This window comes from Lonchura striata, chromosome 3 (assembly GCF_046129695.1).
Source record: "Lonchura striata isolate bLonStr1 chromosome 3, bLonStr1.mat, whole genome shotgun sequence".
Lineage (NCBI taxonomy): Eukaryota > Metazoa > Chordata > Aves > Passeriformes > Estrildidae > Lonchura > Lonchura striata.
The window spans coordinates 82893568-82916329 of record NC_134605.1 but is presented as its reverse complement, the minus strand read 5'-3'; the positions used below and the strand labels follow the sequence as shown (position 1 = coordinate 82916329).

The window sequence follows — 22762 nt, the reverse complement described above, 5'->3', positions numbered from 1 at the left end:
CTCTAATTATATAAATTATTAGATGATGTTGCAGGGATTTCTCTTTATGAAATCCTTCACACATCCCTTCCTTATAACTAATTAAAATTAATTCTCATTAATCAGTTGAGAAAATAATGATTAATTTATCATCGGATCTCTTCAAGATTATTTGAGATGATTTTACCTTATGCTAATAATGAATTAAATTGTGACAATTCAAAAAGCAGTAGTTTTAGCAATATGTTTTACTCATCTATGCATTTTGTTGGAGAAATTCACCTGAGAATGTCTCTAGCTTATTTCTTGGTAAGTCACAGAGTATAAGGAAGGGGTATTTTTCCTCAAGCAGAAATGTATTTTGTTGATGGAAATTAGACTGTCTATTACAAACTTAAGTGTTTCTGACTTAAGAAAACATATTATGGTCAAGTGGAGATATAAAGAGTATGTGTTAAGTAAAAACTGAGCAAGAGGTTATTAGTGTTTATCATGCTTCTTGTGGCACTCTTTCTAACCACATCCATGTTCAGTTAAGAAAATCCCAAACCAATTTTATCTGCCAGAGCGACAACTGGCTGCTGTAGGTGAAGCACACTATGCATACAAATCTTGTTTCTTGGATTCAAGGTAATTGAAAGATCTGGCTAAAAAAAATTAAGTCACAAGTCAGATCCTTTTGCTTCTCGTGCTGAAAATGAATATGTTAAGACATACTGAATTTTGTATTGCTGCAATCTATACACTTAAAGTTTGCTAATAAACTAGAAAGGCTGGCCCAGTAGTAATTTATGTGGCAAAACAGACACACCTCTAAAGTAAAAATATTGCTGTTTTTCTGATGTGGTTTTGGAATATTTGAAGTCTCTTCCAATTACTTTCAATAGCAACTCTAAACTGTTTTTTCTGATTGCTCTAAGTCTCTGGTTATCCTGAAGACTTGACTCCAAATAATAGTAGTATTGCAGTCTTTTCTCATCACAGTATATTTAAATGCAACCTCAGCAAATGTAATTTTAAAATTCTAGTTTTTTTGTCATCTACAGAGAATTAAAAAGTTGGAAGTTTGGAAATAAAAATAGATTATTGCAGGAAAATGTTAGCATAATTTCAGAAAAATCCAGAAGAAAAGCCTAAGAATACACTTAGTGTTAATTATTTAACATACAAATGATGCCTGTTATAGATGAAATTTGGGATTTCACAAATTTTCAGTGTGTTTTTTAAAAGTGATTGCTGATTGGTCTATTTTTTTATAATTTTATTATATGGTCATTATTTTTTATTTTACCAAACGGACTTGCATGGTTTTTTTTTAATAATTATGTTTTAATAAGTGACTAGTCCATGCAGTATTGTTGTACAATTAAATACAAGCAATTTCCTCAAGGCCATACATGCACACTTGCATGATTTTGTCCACTAAAATTCGTGAATGTTTGGTTTATCAGTTCTGTCTCACTAACAATGAACATGCATGCAGTAATGCTGTACCTCTATTTGGTGTGTATATTTCTACATGTCATGGTAAGGCTCTTGAAAAACCTGTTTTCTTTTACAGACACAGTTAAATTTACTACTTGAGAAACTACACAGTACTGTAAGTATATATACAGATGTAGGTTCACAGTTTTTTCTACATAAGGCAAAATAGATTATCTCAATATTAGGGCTTAAAATAAATGTGATTAGTGATTGCTTTAGAGTTTGCAGCTACATGGCACTTAGAGAACATCTTCCTGTGCATGTAATGGTTATTGATTTACTTGAAAAACCCACCACCTTCAAAAAAGTTGTAGAATGAAAGTTAAAACATTTGAATAAGCAATGTGAAATCTGTCTGTGCTGCTCCTTTTTTGTCACTTTTACTTCTTTATGTTCACTGGTTATCATTGATGACTAGTTTGCAGAAAATTTAGAAATGTTTCTTAGAAGTAAGTTATCTAAGAAGTAATTTATTAATTACTGTTTTTATATTCCATAAAGTCATTAATTTTTTTTCATTTTGCTTTTTTGACAGGCTGTAAATACACATGTGGTCAAAGAAACTGAGTCCCCTAATGAATATTTGTTAATTTAGCTGATGTAATTAGATAGCTTGTGAAATTCTCCATGTACAACATGCCATTTTATTTTAGAACTTGGTGTTGCAGGACCACAGTGTTGTTTCTCTTGACCACATGTCTAACCAATTATAGATATTAGATTATAATATGTCAAAAAAAGAAAAAGGGTGGAAGATCAAGGGAAACAAAGCAGTGAGGTACTTGGAGTATAGCCAGCATATAAGATTTTACTGTAGTCATGAGGCCGGTCTAAAGGGTGATCTATTTCACTCAGAACATTCTGGAGCTGAAACACAGTCCAGGGAAAAAAATGTGTGGCCAGGCTTGCTGTACTGAATTTAGCTTATCCATGATTAAGGAGATATTGTTAATGTAGAGTTCCCTTTGGCAGGTGTTATTCTCAGCTGAGAGGTGGAAAAAGAGAGAATAGCTACAAACTGGGATTAATACTATGTTTTCTCAGTCCCAGTTTTGTTGTAGTATATGGAAAGTTGTCATTAGCAGTCACCTGTTACAGGAAAATCTGAATAACTGGATGGTGGTTGGCAAAATGTTATCCTTGATGAATGTGAAATGATCAGAGAGGGCAGTGGTCAAAACCATAGCACACACGGTCATAACAGAGACTGGAACAACAGCAGGGAAGGGAGACTGAAGCTGTGAGCCAAAGGAAGTTGTAAAAAGTAGAAGTTAAGGAAGGTCAGGTTCATCTGGCATGATTCTGATGGAGTCTGGTAGCATGTTTGCTGATGTGAACTCTGGAGCATTTTAGTGTTGAGACTGTGGAAGATACTGAGTGTAGTAGGATCTAGAGTCATAAATCATAGATTGTATATATGTTAAGGAGAATAGTTGAGTGAAAATTCAACAGAATTAAGGATCCAATTAATAGCTTGAGCACTGAGATCAGTTACATCAAGACCAAGGTTACTGATATGTGAGAGAAAAAGACTGGGGCTTGGACTTGATTATCTTTAAGGCCCATTCCAAGCCCTTTACATTCCATGATTCTATGGTAATTTCTCTCTTAGAATACTATTGTTTTGTATCTTTTTTTTTCTCCCCACTCATAAGTCTTAAATCATTAACTGTTATTTTAGGAGTTTTACAAATCTGTGTATTTTGCTAACTTGTTGCTTTGGTCATAGGGGTCAAGCTTTATTCGCTGTATCAAACCTAATCTGAAGATGACAAGTCACCACTTTGAAGGAGGACAGATCCTCTCTCAGCTTCAGTGTTCAGGTAATATATGCCTCTGGTATTTTTCCCTCTGATTTTTACTTTGGTGATTACATATTACCCTAAGTTTGAACTATGTGGGATAAAAGTAGTAGTTCCTTGCTTGAACTGTTTTCTAGAAGATAGATTATTTATGCCTAATAAGCAGCTATTTAGATTTTTAGTAACTTAGCATTCATTTTAGAAATAATTAATCTGAATTGCCGTTAGGACTCTTTTTGCAAAGAAGAGTTGCTTACAGTATTAATAGGGCACCAGTTCAGTCTGGTACAATAGAATTTTAAATTTCTGTTGAAGTGTTAGAAAGTCCTGTGTGCATTTAGAGGCAGTCATTGTTAGCTGAGATATCTAATAATTGAAGCATACCAGTGTTCTTAGATTTTATAGATACTATGATCAAATTTAATTATACTGGTTTACTTTCTCAAGAGTTTTTTTATATCATTATTAATTTGATTTGGAGCTGAACATCTAACATAGATTAAATACTGCATCTTCATTATTCTTGAAATGCTAGATGCTTTCCAAATTTGTAGCTTTATTTGCTCATGTCCCACTGAACTTTTTGAAAAACAAAGACAGTATAAACAAATTAAATTTCTATTGAAAGCAAGTATGCAAAGATGAAGTTTTATGACAGCAATCATAAGTTAAGGTCTAACTTGAAAAAATAGCTGCAGCCTCCTTGGATAGGGTTATGTCAAGTAGTGGGTAAAAACTTGTATGGCCTGTGCTGCTGAAGTAATTTGAATCTTACAGACAGTGTCTGGGCTTTACTGATGTCCTAGTCGCAGCCAAAATGTAGTAACATTATTCAGGACATTAAAGTTACATCTTAGCGGCTGATACTTAGTATTTCAAGTACACTAAATGTTCTAGGACTGTATATGTATTTGAGGTTGCATCTGCACCACATCTCACAAATACCATTCACATGATTAAAATAAAAGCCTGGGTGGACATTATTTGGTGGTTTGGGGTGTGGATTTGGGTCTTTTTGTCTTCCCTTTAAAAATGAAAATGTCAAATCTGCTGAAAAGAAAAAAGGTTTTAGAAGAAATATTAGAAGAAAAATCCTATGGATGATTGAGTGTTACTTACCTCTCAAATAGGGAGAAAATTTTATGGGCTTTTCTCATGTGGTCAGTATTAACTTTTTGTGACTGATCACATGCTACAGGCTTGATCAAATCCCAGCTGAACTTAGTGGTTTAGTCTCTGAACAATGTCTTTGAGTCTTATGTCACAAACCTACAGTTATCATAAAATTCACTGCTTAATTTGCATGTTACTGATCCCAGCTTTTGTGTTTGTGTCTGTGTGAATTTAGGGATGGTGTCAGTTTTGGATTTGATGCAAGGCGGTTTCCCATCACGAGCTTCATTTCATGAGCTATACAATATGTACAAGAAATACTTGCCTGAAAAATTGGCTCGACTGGACCCTAGGCTTTTTTGCAAAGTAAGGAAATAATTATTCTGTATCATCCAGGAGAGAAAATATATTGTGATGTTGGTGTTTGTGTTCTTTTGAAGGAGGCAGAATACAATCCTTTCTGTTTTCTGTGTTTCAGGCCCTATTTAAAGCCCTGGGACTGAATGAAAATGATTACAAATTTGGACTAACCAAGGTGTTTTTTAGACCTGGAAAGGTAATCTTTTTAGAATAATTTCAGTTTGAAAGGACCTTTGAAAGTGTCATTGTTTAACACATTGATAAAAGTGTTGCCAACCTAATTAAGGTTGCCCGGGTTGTATAAATAATTTTGTTCATATTCTTTGAATAAACCACAAAATTCATACTGATACAATTAGTTTTGTAGTCTTATTGCTGATGCTAAAGTATTTCTAATGCAATGTTTGTATTCCAAGAATTATGTTGACTATTAAAAAGAGGAAGTCATATCCAAGAAGAAATATTTTTCAGTAAAATCTGTTTATAACTGAAATGTCTTTCTGTGATTCTGAGCACTGCTTCTATTCAGAGAAAGGAGATAAAGTCAAGAGCTATTGTGATGAGAAAGGAAAATTATTGTAATCTCAGAAGAATGTTCTTCTTGTCATATAATTACTGAAAAGAAGTGCAGGATTTTCAGAAAACGTTGCCTTCAAGGGAAATTCATGCAAAGATTAAAAACTGAGAAGTGCTTTCAGCTTTCTTTTTCCCCCACATATACAATTACATGTGTCTTGAAGTTGTGGAAGGCCAGAGTTCATTTCCAGGATGTAGAAAAACAATTTATTTTTAAAATATTTGTCAGTAATTATTTTTGGTGATTAGTGAATGGTTATATTATTCAAAATGCCAAGTGTTGGACAGCCATAAAACAAACATATAAAAAATCTGTAGTTGCAATTTCTATTACCATTAAACAATAAAGAGTAATAAAATTTATCTGCTGACTTTAATAGAAAGCTGATATAACGACATACAGTTTTTGTTAAAAATATTTTAACATTTTAACTCGGCATGATCTCAAATGATAATGTCTAACATTGTCTGTCCTCCTAATATGTAAAACCTGTTTTAATTATAATTTAGTTTGCAGAGTTTGATCAGATAATGAAGTCTGATCCGGATCACTTAGCAGAGCTGGTTAAACGAGTGAATCGCTGGCTTATCTGCAGTCGTTGGAAAAAAGTCCAATGGTGTTCTCTCTCAGTGATTAAATGTATGTGTTTTATGTTTTATTAATTCAAAATATTTCTTAAAAATACAGCCAAGCATATATTAACAATTAACATCTTGAAATGTGGCCAAGGACATATATAGCATAAGGTTACATACTGAAGTCTGAGTAATTGATTTGGAGGTTGGTGGGATTTTTCTTGAAGTTTACTGTGTGTAAGGTGGTGTGGAATAGAGATTGGCACTTTTGGTGTGCTTCAGAAAAGGTATCTGGGAGATGGGAAAAGGTCTGATGCAGAATGTCAGCAATCTCTAATAACATGCAGGGTGAAAACTGTGCATTAAAATGGGGAAAAAAAGCATAAAGGCCTCATTCCAGTGCACACATGGCTGTGCATTTGGGCCAGCACAGTGTGTCACTGATTGATTATTATTTATTGCAGTTTATAGTGGAGCAAATAGAATTTCTGAATTCTTATGATAAAGAGATCAAGCATCAGAGATTGTAACACTAAAATCTTTGGTTTGACCAAGACATTTATGCCATTTAGTCTATTTTTTTACAGAAAGACAGGACAGAAAGTATGTCACAATGTGCAAAAAGTAGAAATGCAGGGAAATAATATTATTATTTCTTTGTAATAATTTGTGGGATATTGGAAGCTAGTTTTATTCCCAGTACAAAGCTGAAATAGATAAACAAGAAGTAGAGTGCATCTATGTGACCACATAAGTCCAGTGGTTAAACATCACTGTGTTCACAAACCATGTGCTAAAGGCAGTCTGGATCCACAGGCATTTGTGTTTTCTCTAGTAAATATGTAAAACTTGTTTATTGTTGCACTTCTAAAATACTCAGCACACATGCATGTGCCAATGCCTTGATTCTCTGTTTAACTTGCCTCCTGATCTCAATCATTTAGAGCCTTTAGATGAAGACTGTATTAGAACAAAAGCTATAGTTCTGTGTTTTTTTTTTTTTCCTTCCAGTATTGTAGAGAAATGCTCAGTGAGTTGCAGCCACTTTATTGTCTCTAGCAGATAGTGGCTACTTGCTTACTCTTCAACAAGGGACTAAGACTTCAAGCTGAGCGTTTCCTGCTTGCTATAGGCTGTGACTTTTAACAGAAGTTACTGATATCTGTGAATGTGGAGGGGTGTGTGAGTGTGCACATGTCAGTGTTCCTGTTGAATTTGGGTGGGAGCCTCTCTGCTTGGCCCAAGATTGTCTATTCCGTTTCTTAAATGTTGTGGCTCCAATATAGAACAAGCTTTCAAGCACATATAGTCTGTATACAGTTTTGAGACATCAAATGTGTAAGGAAGACAGAAGTTGTGTTCAATTATATAAACCATTAAGATTCTCTCTTCTGTGTGTTTACAGTGAAAAATAAGATAAAATATCGAGCTAGTGCCTGCATTAAAATACAAAAGACTATTCGTATGTGGCTTTGCAAGAGAAAGCACAAACCACGGTAAGAATATATTCCTTGGTTGAAGAAAATATCCATTAAAAAATATTTTTTTGTGACTGTAAGAAGAAGTTTATTTAACTAAATCTGTCTGAAATCATAGAATCATGCTAAGTAAAACCGAGGGAGACTGAGAGGTTCTGCGTTCCTTCACTCTTTCCCGAAGATGAATAGACGAATTATGAACCTTTCCTAAAGATGTTTCTTTAGCTCTTTGTTTGTAAAATCCTTCAGTGCCAACCTTGTTTTTAGAAATTTTTTATAAAGTCTGTCTAATTTAATTTAAACTCATTAATTGCTGTCCTTTACCCATTCACACCTTCCTTTATAGGCTTCCTTTCATTTTTATCTTGGAAATAATAACTTTCTTGTCTCCTCTTGAAATTAATTCCATTAGCTGATTGCGGGGAATACTGATGGAAAAACTACTTCAATAATTAAGCTCTGCTGACACCTTAATGTTTTTTGTCAGAATGCAACTCTGTTCTAGTTGCTGGCTTCTGATAAATTCTTTTACTTCCTTTGAGATTATGTTTCATTTTGAATCTTGGCATTTCTGACTTTTTTTTTATTTTTGAGCTAGTTGGTGCTCATCTTTAATGATTTGATTTAGTTATTACTTTTATGTGTTGATTTGCAGATCCCAGTACAGTGATTTCTTTTTAGGAATATTGTCTGCAGAGTTGTAACTTTTGTGTGGGGCCTTCAATAGTGGTTCTTAAAAAAACTCTTGAGTTTTCCTGAACTCTTCCTCAGCCTTGTTTTCTCAATCCTTTAGGGTGTAATGATCGTGCTCATTCTGAGGTGCAATGTTGTGTAGTTGAGTTTTATCTGATTAATTCTGTTATTGCTCTTTGAATAAGTAGCAATACTGAGCCTTTATCCCTTCCAGTTAAAATCCTCTAGTGGATACTCACGATTTGTTATTGTGAAAAAAAAACCATAACAACAAAAACCCAAATTAATTCTCAAAATAATAATGCATTTTTCCATTTTGACTCGCTGTCTGCTAAGTAATTTTAGTTACTACTTGGAAAAGGCTCCCTTGCTTAGTTACTTGATGTGATAATGTTCAAATTTCAAAAAAGAGGGTGAGCTTTGTCACAAGGCATAACTTCTCTCCCCATCTGCCTTTTTTACATGAGTAACTAGTGGAGTTTTAAAAATATCATCTTCCAAGATAATTTCAAATAAGCAAATAACCTGTCTTACCTTTACAGCATTGATGGCCTGATAAAAGTACGTACATTGAAGAAGAGACTTGATAAATTTAATGAAGTAGTAAGTGCTCTGAAGGAGGGCAAAGCAGAGACAAGCAAGCAGGTCAAGGAGTTGGAGGATTCTATTGATGCTTCAATGACCAAAATTAAGGTATGTGATAATAATGAGAGAACTAGTATCTTGGTACTGGAATCTTTTAAAAGCTTCATCTAAAGGAGAAGGCCAATGCATTTTTCTTAATAGAAAATATACTTAATTATAATGGTCTTAATTTTCAGTCATTGGGTAATTCTTGTTTAAAATTATTTGTAAATATAACTGAAGTGAATCCTGAAAAGAGGTGCACATGTCTAGACTTTGCTATCTGTATGTCAAAATTGGCACTGAAAGTTTTAAAGAAAAAAATGCATGTTGATATTATGAGACAAGGGTTGTCAATAATTTGTTTGTTGCTTTCCTTATTGGAATAATGTGCATTACCATTACTTTAACTTAATAAGGGCAGAAACAAGGCATTTATCACAGAATAAAGACATTTCTTTCCTGGTTATGAGTTTTTTCAAACTTGGTAGTAAAGAGAATTCAGCTTGCCAATTATGCTTCAGGTCTGTAGTACTCTCTTTCTTACCACAGAAGCACAAAGACAAAATGAAAGCACACTGACATTTATTAATGTTAGAAAAAATTCGGTTTTTGAATTCATGTTTCATGCAATATTACAGTTTTCTTAGTGTGCCATATTAAGACTTCCCTATTTAAAGTCACTGTTGAAAAGATGGTAGAGTTCACCTCTCATCTTAGTTTTTTTTCCTAATAAAAATTATATAATTTGATTAAAATCATGATACACCATCAGAAAAGGTCAGCAAATTCCCCATATTGCAGTTTTATTAGTAAGATATGAATTGTAACATGAAATTAAATTCTACCTGTCAATAAGGTTTGAAAACATGTCTAGCAAAGGCTATTTTTGAAGCATTTTAAATCTGTAATTTGTTTCTAATAACTTTTTAGAAAAAATTAGTCATAACACAGTGCAGTATTTTCCTGAGTGCTAGCAGAAATATTAAGAAAAAGTATTTTATGCTATGATATAAAAGCAGAGCTGAAAATAACCACTAAAGAAGACAAGGACACAATGAAAAATACACGTGGGAAGGCCTTATTTTCTGTCCTAGCATGTTAAGAATTAATTTCTGTTGCTTAAACCTGCAAGATTTAAAATACAAAGGTATGTTTTGAAAATAAGTTAATTTCAGTGATGAAATGGAGATGACTTTGTATGGTTTTATAGGACAGGGGAGAGGAATGGGTCCTCAGGATTTTAGAAAGAAAGGGAAGAATGGACTCAAGTTTCCCAATCCTGAGGTGTATATATGATTTAAGTACAGTGCTCAGTAATCTCATTTCACTTAATCTTGTTTTAGTATATGCCTTCAAAAGTGAAGTACAAATAAAAATGAATTACCCCCTTTTTATTTTTGCAGACCACTATAATGACTAGAGAACAGATACAGAAAGAATATGATGCTTTAGTTAAAAGCTCAGAGCAGCTTCTGAGTGCACTGCAAAAGAAGAAGCAGCAAGAGGATGAAGCAGAGAGGCTACGACGCATCCAGGAGGAAATGGAAAAAGAAAGAAAGAGACGTGAAGAGGAAGATCAAAAACGAAGGAAGGAAGAAGAGGAAAGGCGCTTGTGAGTCTTGAATTTTAATAAGTTGCTGGTTATAGAATGAGAAGAAAAAGAAAGTAGTTTAAATGTAGTTGTTTTTGATATACTTTCACTTGGAGAGTCACTTGGATTGTATTCCATGTGTTCTGTGCAGTGTTGAAATATTTCCTTTCCCATTGACTTATAAGGAAAGTGTCAGAAGAGCATATGGAAGAAATTATATGATGCAGCTGGAAATACAGATGAACTTGAAAAATTTCATGTAGTATCCTATCATCAGGACTGTACTGACTTCAGGATTACCAATCAGTTTTATGAAAGAGACTTTGTACTTCTTTTATTTCTTGTTCACTTGTGTCATAATAACACATTTTCATTTCCTTCTTCTCTTATGTAATAGAAAATCTGAGATTGAGGCAAAGAGAAAACAGGAAGAGGAAGAGAGAAAAAAGAGGGAAGAGGAAGAAAAGCGTATTCAGGTCAATGCTTCAGCTATGTGTACCATTGGGGGATTTCTTGTTAATTTGGTGGCTTTGGGGTTATGTGTTTGTTTTCTTGTATTCATTTACTTATTTATAAATATTTTTTGTCACTTGTGTTCTCCATTGAGTCTAATGGCTTCTTTCTATAAATGCATTTCTTAGAGTCATTTGCCAGTGTTGCTTTATTAGTAAATATAAGGCAAATGCCATGTTTAGGGCATCCCAAAACAGATCACCTATTTCTAGTTCCCATGCAACTTCAGGTATTCTGAGTGGAGGTGCATCTGTTTTTAAAGGGTTTTAAAAGGTATTTTGAAAATACGCAACTTTGGAGAATCCTAGTTTAGCCTTTGAAGTTTTTGTGGGTGGTCCATGTCAGGCAAGTTTGCCATTCTTTTACTAAAGTCACATCTTGACTTGGACTGTGTTGTTTACTTGCTTTACTGCAAACATTTTCAGAACATTGGTAATAATGAGAGGATGCAGGACTGTTCTTGGTAGTTCCTTTGGCTACATTCATGTACACTAAATACATGCAGCTCAAACCCCACTCCTCCACCCTCCCCCTTGATTTATGGCAATTCTTACTGATTTCATAATGAGCTCTCATTCTGAGGTGTGTTTGGCCCCTATATCCCACTTTTCCTTTTTTGTTGGAGATTGCTTGGGTGATCTGGGATAGCAGTCTTATGAGAAAAGGAACATCTTAGTGATTGTCTTTATCAATGTTTCTTGGTTTCTGAGCTGTGGATATCTGCAATGCAGAATGTAATTTACACTTTAAAATGCTGTGTTTGGATCCAAGTGGATACATAATCCTGTAGGGTGCTTCATTCTCCCACATACAGTTAATTTCTCATTATCTTTCCTCCTGGTGGCTGGTTTTATCATCTAATCTAAGATGAGATTCATAAGGTAAAACCACTGGTGTAATTGTAGTTTTTAGTGTTTTAGTGGTGCAACTTCACAATGATGAGTGGCAGGCAGCTTTGTTTCCTTTGTTAATTTTTGGACACTGCTAAAACTTGCGGTAGATGCCTTTTGAAGGTATGAATTGGATGGTCCTGTTTTATTTACTACATGTGCAAAGCTTTTTGCGGAGTAATGATGGTAAACTGCTGCTGCTGTTTGGCTCTGCAGAGGCAGTATATTTGAATTGCTCCTGTGCTGCACTAAGTTGGAAGTTTTCCCATTTGCTTAAATTCAAAGTTATATCAGTTCCACAGAGAATTCCAGTGTCTGTCTTAATCCCTTTTCAAAATGAGCTACAGACCTGTATTGTAGTAATTTTGTAAAGTACTATTATTGTAGTAATATTGTAAAGTACTGCCTATTACAAAGTCCTGTGATGCCAAGAGCAGGATATCAAGGAAGTATTGTGTTAGTGCAGTGGAGGAGTAGCCATTCTGTTTCATTTGAGTTTTAATGATTCTGAAAACTTCTGAACACTAATTTTTATAACAGTGAACAAAATAATTCATATATTTTAGAAATTAATAATAATTATTTGGTACTTTATTAAAAGAAGAATATTTGATAAACTATATGAAAACCAAGATTCAGTTTGTAGCTGTTTCATCTTTGTTGGGTCAAACTAAATACTAATGCTGTTAATTTTTCAGTTCTCTAAAATGTAGATGTATTCAAAAGCTAATATACTACTTAGCATTTTTTTCTAATATTGCTTATGTAGCATTTTGGTTCTTATTGGGTAAGGTTAAAGGTGTCTTGTTCTAAAACAGGCTGAAATTGAGGCTCAGCTAGCTAGAGAACGAGAGGAGGAAACCCAGCACCAGGCAGTGCTTGAACAGGAACGGCGTGACCACGAGCTTGCAATGAGAATTGCCCAGAGCGAGGCAGAACTCATCAGTGATGAAGCCCAGCTTGATTTAGGTTTACGCAGGTATGGAGTTGAGTTACATTTTCCTCTCTAGTTTTTTTTCTCCCTATCCTGATCCCTTTGAGAAGACTGTGCTCTTGTTCTGTTTATGGAACTTTGTGTTCATTAAATAGAGCTTCTAAGTCAGTGTATTAGAATATTCTTCTAATTACATTTTGAAATTTGTTAGAAATAGATTGCTTTTTCTTAGACTTTCCTAATTTTGCATCTGTCCATACCAGTAATTTTGTAGGTGCTTATGAATATGACTGCAGTGCTCTTTCTTTTTTTGAGTGCTAACAAGGACAGCAAACTTAGAATCCTGATTTTTATGACTCATTTAAAGTAGGGAATGGAATTTCTTCAGTGGTAAGTAATAATAAAATACATCTTTGCTAGGACTTGATGGTTCCATTTGTACAGTGAATTTGTGTGGGATTTTTTTTTTAAACAAGAAGCACTCTTTGAATACAGAAATAAAAGTAATTTCTGGGCCCTTACTGGTAAGTTTTTTCAAGTGGAATGAAAATATCTAACATAGATGGGTTCAAATGTTAAGTGTTAGTCTTGTTTTGTGTCAGTTTTTGATGTGTGATAAAAAGAGCTTAACTTTGGATACACAGAACAGCCTCTGTCTGCAAGCAAGAGCTCTTCATGTGTAAAAGGTGATGCCTTAGAAGTTCCAGTAAAAATGGTACTTCCGGTCAGGTTGCATAAAGGCACCTATGAACATTATTGGTGACTTCATTAGTATGACTCTGCTCAGTTTGTTTTGTTGTTGAAATGAGTGCAAGAAAATCCCCTATGATGCCATGTAATTTCAAGCTCCCAGATGTGTTTCTTTTGCTACCCAAATTTCATCTAGATGTATATTTTTTTTAATAACTGTATGGCTGCTTGAGATAGGTGGGTTATTTTTTTTGTCATGTTCAATGCTGACTTTTAGATGGTTCCACTGAAATAGTAATGTTTTTTCCCTCAGTACAATAGTTGTCATATTTCTCTGATGAGACTGACATGCTCCATTCACAGAATCAGAATGGTTTATGTTGGAAGGGGACCCTGAAGAGCATCTTGTTCCACCTCTCTGCCCTGGTCAGAGACCCCTTCCACTAGATTAGGTATCTCAGAGCTCCTTCCAAGCTGGTCTTGAACACCTTCAGTGATGGGGCAGCCAAAGCTTCCCTGGGAAGCCTGTTTCACTGCCTCACCACTTTCCCTGTCTGGATTTTGGTGCAGTACTTTGAAAGTAAACACAAATTCACTGTAGTTTGTGACCTGGCAGCGTTCTCTTAAATGTGAAAGAAGGGAGGCAATAGACAAGAGCTCAGAGAATTCAGTAACTTTTCTGTTGCTGAAGCTGTAATCTCCACTGTGGTTCCTACTGCTCGTAGGCAATTTTGGGATTTGTCTTTCTTGTATAATCACAGAATGGATGATGAGCTAATTGTCATCATAACTCTTTGCCAGTTTCTCTCTGCTGTGTAGCTGGTAGGAGACTGGAGACCCTTCTGAATGATTGGAAAGTGCTGAATCGTCTGAGCATGTTAGCATAGAGATGGAAATAATTTATTGAACAAGATAATACCTAAGTCTAGAAAAGAAGTGACAGATTTTTCTGCTTATATGAGATCTTTTTATCGCATTGGCAAATGTTTTTCCATGTTTCTAGAGTTTACTTCAAATAGTTCATCTCACATTCAAAACCTGAATAGAATGCTTTTGATTTATTATTTGATTTCATTTTGGTTTGTTAAAAATCAAACACTACCCTGGCCCCAGTATCTTCTACTGAAATCAGAGGATTTTCACATAATTTCAGGAGCTGCCTTAAAGGTAGCAACTATAGAAATTCAGTGAAATGAAAACTACTGGTTAGAACAAATGATGTAATTTAATAATTACCTACATCTAAAGTTCTCAGGACTTCTTTTATATTATACCAGTCATAATTTTACTAGAGTCTGAAGAAGTTATACTCTATGGTCTTCTACATTTTAGACTGACATATTAGCATGCGATACACTAAAATCACTGAGATTTCTATAAGTATATAGATATGTTCAATTTTCCCCGTTCAATTCCCTGTTTCATTTTGTTGTAATAAGATAAAGTGTGTGATTTCATACTGAACTCATGCAGTCTATTGCTTTTGCAGTGTCTTCACAGTTTTTTAAAAAATGGTTTCATGCTTACATATTGGCATGATTAAAATGGTGTTTTCCATTGTATAGTTGTAACTGTGGAGTGAAAAGAGGAAGAAAAAAGTGATTTTATGTGCTCAGTTTTAAGAAATATGTGACACTTTTGTGTTGTCATATTGTTTGTCATATTTGAACATGAGTGCTTGTAGTTTATTTCTTTTTTTCACAATACCTTGCTGTATTCACTTTCATTGCTTTCATAGATATTTCAAGGTACATAAGTATTAGCAGTTTCCTTGAAAAATATATTTGTTGGCTTCTGTCAAAGGAGAAAAGCTGTTTGTTCTGGCAGCAGATCCAGCATTTTCTTTTGTGCTTATTCTGTACTGGATCTGCTGGACCTCTTGCAGCTTTATCTGATTTTACTACTCATGCACAGTTTGAATGGATGTGCAATACATGATTTACTGCACCCAGAGGCAAATTAACAGTAGTGATTAGCACTTGAATAAAAAAATAATTTAAATAATAAATATTTGCTTCCAACTGGGCAATAATTTTTCATTTATGTGGCTTATTGAAATACACGGTATGACATATAACACCAAAATAAGCTAGTCTTAGAGAGTGTTGTGAGTGTATCTGTTCTGGGTTTTTCATTGGAACAATCCAAAAAAGTCCTAATGTAGCATGGTTAGTGCTACATGTGTGCACCTGTGGGTTTCCAGTACATCAGTTAGACTTGGGGTCTGGTCACAGCTTGCATGAAGAAGCACCATCCTCTTCCCAGAGCAGCTACACGAGGTGTGCTGTTATTTCTCCTGATACACTTATCCAAGCATGAAATAGAGCAGTAGCATGTCTCAAAGTCTCTGATTTTGAAAGATTGGACAGGGGAGAAAGGCTGGAGGAAGCTTTTACTTGTACAAATTTTTTTTCCCCAGATTATAATTTAAATCATAATTGAATGAGAAAATTGAGGGTGGGAAAAGGTCTGTATAATCATTTAAAAAATAAAAATTAAAAAAATTCATAAGATAATAAAGAAGATGTGAGAGAGCAGGAAAAAGGCTATGACACACTGTTTCTTGCTTCAGGTTATTAGAATATTAACTGGGCAGTAGTCTAATATTAAATGTCTTCTATTTGCAGAGCCAATGGAACAAAGCCACAAATGACTGCGTATGGCATTTTTTCCATTTGAATGTTCTAATAGATAAAAGTCTCACTAATTAATCAAACAAAATTGATATTGTCCTCTTATATACTAATACCCCCATAGTAATCTTTGTCAGTATGCATCTGTAATGTCTAAATTATTTTGTAAGACCTTATATTCAATACTTTGCTTTATGTCTAATAAACCCTTTAATAATCAAATATACTGAATAACATCTATTCAAAAATTATTATATAATTGCTATGAAGTTTTTCACATACCATCTATTTTTCACTGCCCTTTTTGATTTATTGCCCTTTACATAATCAGAACTCTGTGTGTGTATGTATATATATATATATATGCATATGTGAATGTATATATATATATATATGTTTGTGTGTCTGTCTGAATGGAAATAATTTAAAATAAGTTGCTGTTTCCTGTGCACTTAATTTAACTTCAGTTTGATTGTAAAGACACTTTCACAGTTATAAAGGCTGGTTTTGTATCCATATATTTGGTTTATGCTCATTTACCAATTTTCTTGTAGGGAACAAATGGCTACAGAAATGTCAGAAATATTGTCTAGGTAGGTGAGAAGGTATAACACCAGTGAATCAATCATTTTCACATGAAATGGGTTGAATTATTATGGAATGAAAAGTACTGGAATCTTGGTTTTTTTAAAGTGATAAGCAGATAACTAAATTATTTCTTTCAGATAAATTACATTTACCTTTTTCAGCAATTATTTCTTTGTTATTTTAATTGATTATATTGAAAAAGAATAAGAATAGTTCACTACCCTGTAATTTTCTTTAATTTCGTTAATACTTCTCCAGGTTTCTTCTCCTCTCACCTTTGCGATAAACAGAAAACAAGTCTCCACGTGTTCTAAAGGTGTTTTTCTAAAGATTCAGCACAAAGTTAATGAAGTCATTTAACAGCAATGTAACTGTCAGTGCATTTAATAAGGAAATATTCTAATTAGAGTTCCCGTAAAATAAAAACAGTTTTGAAAATTTTCATGTTAAGACCATATTAAAAACCCTCTTAAGCTATCCAAACAAAATTCCCTTCTGAGATTTCTTGACTAGTAATGCAAGATTTTATGCACAATGGAAAAGGAATGATAAATACAGGTTTTGGTCTGAATATACTGGTTGGTAAAATTCTAATACTCTGTTCAAAGAAATTTATGTGATTGTCTTCCATATCAGCAAGTAATTAGAAAGTGTTTTCTGCAACTTGAGGGCAAAAATAACCTTTGACATTGATTTTATGAAGCTTACAGAAGAAAAAAATATGTTTAGAGATTTTGAAAGTGAATCTGTTGTTCAACAAGTTACTAAGCTATGTATATATAGTCTGAAGATGATCAGTCACATGTTTGATGGATTTTCTAGTGGTATCATGGATGATTGGAATGCAGCTGGTAACTAAATTTTTCTTCTGCAGTGTTATTTTAAGAATAGGAATAAACCACATAATGTGTAATTAAAGTAGCGTGTGAATTTAAATGGCCATATTGTATTACATATATTGACAGTTCCAATGATAGTGGCCAATATTTAATGTATAAAAAGATGACAAAATTTTGGGGCAAAATCAGAGATTTTTTGTTCTGGTTGAATTCAAAATGCAATACCTCTCAGTATCTGCTTGTTAAACTAAATTTGTCTCACTTTTCATACACTGGAAACATGAGACTGATCTTTTGTATTTTTAGTCTAAAAATACTGTTTATGATACATAACTCTCATATGGAGCAGTGAAGATTGAATGTCAAATGTGATGCTCCTCTTCATGCCAGACTGTTATGCTTGAAGTCATACAGAAAACAAGCAAGTGATCTTCAGAGTGCAGAGTAGTACCCTAATAGAAAGACTAAGCCATTCAATTGGATTAGCATTCTTAAAGATTACTACTTGAACCAGAGAGAGTACAGCCTAGTTCTGCTGTGCTAAATTAGGCAGCAAACTCTTAGAGTGGTGGGTAATGTTGCTAAATAAGGAAAATCCTTAGGATTTGTCAAATTAGGTTCAAGAAGGTTAGACACCAGGCAGTGGAAACTATTTATCAGGAATCCTTAATGTCCTACAGGTATGCCAGTAATAACAAAGTATTGAAGTAGATATTTTGAAGGAGTTTGTCCAGCTATTTGTTTTGCACTCATGAGTAGTTCTAAGTCAGAGTTAATTTTTAAAGCTGGACTTCTCACACTCTAACTGTGTGGAAGCTGTGTGTGGACTTGGATTAGTAGTATGAGTAGGCATTAAGCTACTACTCCAACAGTAAGATTCTATAGTTTTAATTATATTGAAGAGATGGTTCAGTTGTTATTAAGAAGAACATTAGTTTTATTCAAAGAACTTTAAATTGCATTTGTTATCTCTGCTTTCAAAACTCCTGTATCTGCATAAAGAAAAAAATTCAGGTTATAATAGTTTTTTATTACCGTCTAATTAAAAAAGGAAAATAAACATAAAACTTCACAGTACCACATGAGACCTTAATGGAAAAATAAACATTAAAATCATATTCACAAGATTATACCTATTAATAGGGTGCCTGTCCCACAAAGATATTACTGTACAAACAGACCCTCCAATGAAGAGGCCTGTTTTTTTCTTATAACATCAAGAACTTTACTACCTTGTTAAAGATCTAGTTTCTTTTAAAGAAATTCCCTCAGATCCTGAAATAATTCAATTTTTATTCTTAGTCATGAGCAGAGGCTGGTAAAATAATGTGTCTGATCCTGAATTCCTTAATGTTTAAAAGGTGTGCTGATCATCACTGATCATTGCAGTGTTTTGAACTTATTTTATAAGCAAATAAATCCATGGGAAGTTTGCCATTCCTGAGGGAGGCTTCTTCCAGTTATCTATACCATATTTCTCGGGAAAGAAAAATAAATTCAGGCTTATCTTTATATTTATAGTTCATTTTGTACATAGAAACCATGTATATTTTATTAAAGGTGATTGAGATTTTAGTAATATTTTCTCACTTGCATTTGCTGTTGACTTACTTGTGTATTACCTATGTGGGAAAGACCTTTTGCCTTTGGAAAACACTGTGTTTCACTGAGTCTTCATTTACTGGTCAGCCTTTTGTCTTGAGTTTTCTTTTTTACCTTGATATTTCTTGATGATCAATATCATCACTTCCCACGCCAGAATAAATATTGCTATTATTAGATAGCCAATATAGAATTAATTTGGTTTCCTCTCTCAAGTAAGGTTTTTGTCAAAGACAGAATATTTTCTCAAGCTTTGGAACAAGGATTTTGTCCTAGACCAATTTAAATAGCAGAAGAAATACCTTTTCTTCCTTCTCCTTGTTCTACTTCAGAAATATTTTTCCTTGTCTGTTTTTTGAATGGAACTAAAAATGTCTACTGTCAATCTTTGTTTTCTGCATCTTGCTTGGTAAGTAAAATATACATCAGTGTGGGATGAGATACCCAGAACATGTATGTTTCCATACATGAAAAGTATCAATGACAATTACTTTTAATCTTTAGGAGGCCAGTCAGATTATCATATGGTTTTGTGCATAAAATATATTCTATTTTTTTCTTAATAATTCAAACATCTTGAAAACATTTTGATATTTTTTCTTAGAATTGTGCATGGTAATAAGTGTGATACATTGTTGATCATGAGATCTCTTCCTCTTCTTAAAACAATTCCTGCTTAATACTTGAAAAAATACATATTTATTTTAAAAACAATTGCAGGGGTCCTGCAGTGCAAGCCACAAAAGCTGCTGCTGGTACTAAGAAGCATGATCTCAGTAAATGGAAATATGCAGAGCTTCGTGATACAATCAACACATCCTGTGGTAAGTGTTTTTTTTTTTCTGAGAGAGTTCAAGTTGTAGTTATATGAAAAGTGTTACTTTCTTCCTATAACAAAGATAAAAAGTTTACATAAGTTTGAGTGAATAACAAATTAATTAAAAAAAATTTCTCTTATCCCCAAAAGAACAATCCATGAAGCTATTTCCATATTAAGGAAACAGAATTTCCATTGTTATGTCTTTTAGGTATTATATATTTATGATAATAAACATCTTGGGCCATAAAATACACGTTATAACCTCTTAATTAAATTCACTAAGTGTGATGTACTTCCACAGAGGGAATAGGAGTTATTATGCTTTACCTAGAATTTGCATGTTCTAAGATTTTTTTGGCTATCACTTTGTGCTGTCACTAGATCAAAGAAAACAATAGTATGTTCTCTCTTAGATATTCATATTATTCTTTAATTTTCAATGTGTAACTTTTTGGAAGCTTACAGTGGGGCATTAATCACTTTGGCCTCAATGCTGTGAAGATTGAAACAGATAAGAATTATTCCTTTTTTAGATATCACTGTTTCTTCCTGCTTCTTATTGAAAGCAGTTGGTTAATTTGTGATTTAAGATCACTCAGAATTTCTTCCTGGATGTAGAAATTAGAAAATAACTCATTGTCTTTTACTGTTTTTACATATGCAAGACTGGAGCAATGTTTTCAGCTATGTAGATGGTTCAGTAATAAGTGGTGTTCTTTCCTCGTGAAGCCAACTTGGATACTCTGAGATGACTCTGATGAAAAAGCCTTGTCATCATTCAGTCTCTTACCATAGTGAAGTTCATAAAAATTAAAATAGATACATGAAAAAAGAATGCAAATTTAAGCAGTCAAATTGCTGTTTTTCATCTTTTTTCAGTTGCAGAAATAATGTTCAGCAGTGCAATTTAAATTTTTAAAAATTTGTTTCTGTGCTGCTTGTGTTGTGATACTGTCAACAGAAATATTTGTAGCATTTCACTGCTCCAAATGTACCAGTACAGCAGCTACTTTGGGGATTGTCTTCACCCTAAAGCAGAAAAGGATTCATCAAACTCTGAGAGACCTTCTGGACCATAAACCACAGGTCCTATGCTGCAGAGAGTGAGGGGGTTTTTATATTACATTTTATCATATTAGTGTTACAATTTCATCTCCAATCATATACCTTATCAATATAGAAAAGCATTAATAAATAATTTTTCTGACTTTTCTCATTCATGCCTTCTCCTTCTCCTTTTTTTGGGATAGATATTGAACTCTTGGCAGCTTGCAGAGAAGAGTTCCACCGAAGGCTAAAGGTGTATCATGCTTGGAAATCCAAGAATAAGAAACGCAATGCAGAAACAGAACAGCGTGCTCCCAAATCAGTCACAGACTATGGTGAGGAGAGATAATTTTGTGTTTATAATAATTTTGGTGATAATATTCTAAAGAGAACATTTCTGAAATGGATTTTGGGTTTTCTATGTTGAAGAAACTTGGAGTTTTTAGGAATGTTTTATGTTGATTTAAGGTAAATATTTTGGAAAGATTGAAATGGGCAAATTCTTCACAGAAATTAAAATACTTTCAGTAGACCCAGCTACTTATGCTGAACAGCTCTCTCTTAAAACCTTTTCTCCAGCTGACATCTGTTAAAAAGAGTTCTTGATCTACTGATGCAGGTTCTGGCATTTTTGTTAAATGTTCATTGATGTGCTACTTTGATATTACATAATATATAGCCATGTAGATACTTTTAAAAGGTGCTACTAATTCTGTCATTTATATCACTGCTTACATACATCATGTTACATCCTCTTTTAAAAAAATCTGTGATATTGCAATTTTGATATTGCAATTTTGATATTGCAATATTACAATTTTGACTCATAGGTTGATAAATTTTGCGTAGACCTTGTATTTTATTTAGACCCTCATTCTACTGATTTCACAGGCAGGTGTTTATTGACAATGCAACACACTGATCAGAGTAATTTTCTTTTGCATTCATCAAGAAAGTGTGGGAGTTTGACTGCCAGACCTCAAAATTCCTTGCCTGGTTTCTGGAGTGATACTTACACAGTGGACTGTTAGTCTTTTCCCAGCATCCAACTTCAGACATCTGGTGATCATCTATATAAAAGGAATCTAAAAATTTTATAGAATCACAGTAAATGCATGGAATAATTTAGTCAAATCATTCCTTTTGTCTTTTGGTTCCATGATATTTGATATTTGTGTTGCTGCCACACAGTTCATGGGAGAGACAAAGGAAAGGGAATGAGATTAAGGCATTGTCCTGGGACATGGAGAATAAGCACCCCAGGGAATGCAGGTGCCCTAGGTAATCTCAGTCCATGTACAAAGGCACCTCCTTCCCCTTGATTCATTTACTTGAGTTATGCATTGCTTGCACATTACCTGAGTTTGAGGTTTTCAGGGAATTTTAGTATGGATATGTGGCAGGCAAAATATGGACCCCTAGAGAAGATATTATCAAAGAACGGGTCCTTGTGTCTGAAATGTGGTTTTAAGTGCTTAAGAAAGCTTATGACTGAAATGGTAGGAAAAGGAATTTGAAACACTTCTGGAAAGTGGTAAATTGCTTTGAACATTCTCTGGAGCTAAATGGGTAAAATATTCATACACAGTATTGCTGATGGGAAGTATCAAAGAGCAGATGATGTTCAGATTTTTGCACACAAAGCTGAGAATATTCATATTATAACTTTTAGTCAGGCATTTGCTGCATTCTTTTCAGTGTTTTTCATTGTATTTTTTCACCTTAATTAAAATATAGCATCATATTTCTGACTAAGAGAAGCTTGCAGTTCAGAAGAAATTGATAATGACTTTTAGGGACTCTTAATGTTAATGCCAGTATAATTCTTCATATTGCAAATAATTTTACCACATGGGCATTTCATGTATATATATTGTAATGATCTGAGAAGGTAATAAGAAGGAATTCTGATTTCTTAGGTGTTTA

At 33.7% G+C, this 22762-nt stretch overlaps 1 protein-coding gene across 6 annotated transcripts in view; it reads left to right on the top strand.

The window, feature by feature from the left end:
• MYO6 (myosin VI) overlaps window positions 1-22762 on the top strand; it is a 102462-nt gene that overhangs the window by 72038 nt on the left and 7662 nt on the right. For 2 of the 6 annotated variants that reach the window (XM_021553605.2, XM_021553596.2), the window contains exons 19-32: window positions 1541-1579; window positions 3194-3287; window positions 4615-4745; window positions 4858-4935; window positions 5826-5955; window positions 7297-7387; window positions 8605-8755; window positions 10093-10301; window positions 10678-10756; window positions 12502-12662; window positions 15935-15964; window positions 16495-16533; window positions 19690-19793; window positions 21040-21171. In XM_021553605.2, coding sequence (XP_021409280.1) covers window positions 1541-1579; window positions 3194-3287; window positions 4615-4745; window positions 4858-4935; window positions 5826-5955; window positions 7297-7387; window positions 8605-8755; window positions 10093-10301; window positions 10678-10756; window positions 12502-12662; window positions 15935-15964; window positions 16495-16533; window positions 19690-19793; window positions 21040-21171 — 1468 coding nt within the window. The remainder of the gene's footprint in view (window positions 1-1540; window positions 1580-3193; window positions 3288-4614; window positions 4746-4857; window positions 4936-5825; window positions 5956-7296; window positions 7388-8604; window positions 8756-10092; window positions 10302-10677; window positions 10757-12501; window positions 12663-15934; window positions 15965-16494; window positions 16534-19689; window positions 19794-21039; window positions 21172-22762) is intronic. The other 4 variants (XM_031504413.2, XM_021553613.2, XM_021553628.2 and 1 more) reach the window with 2 other exon arrangements.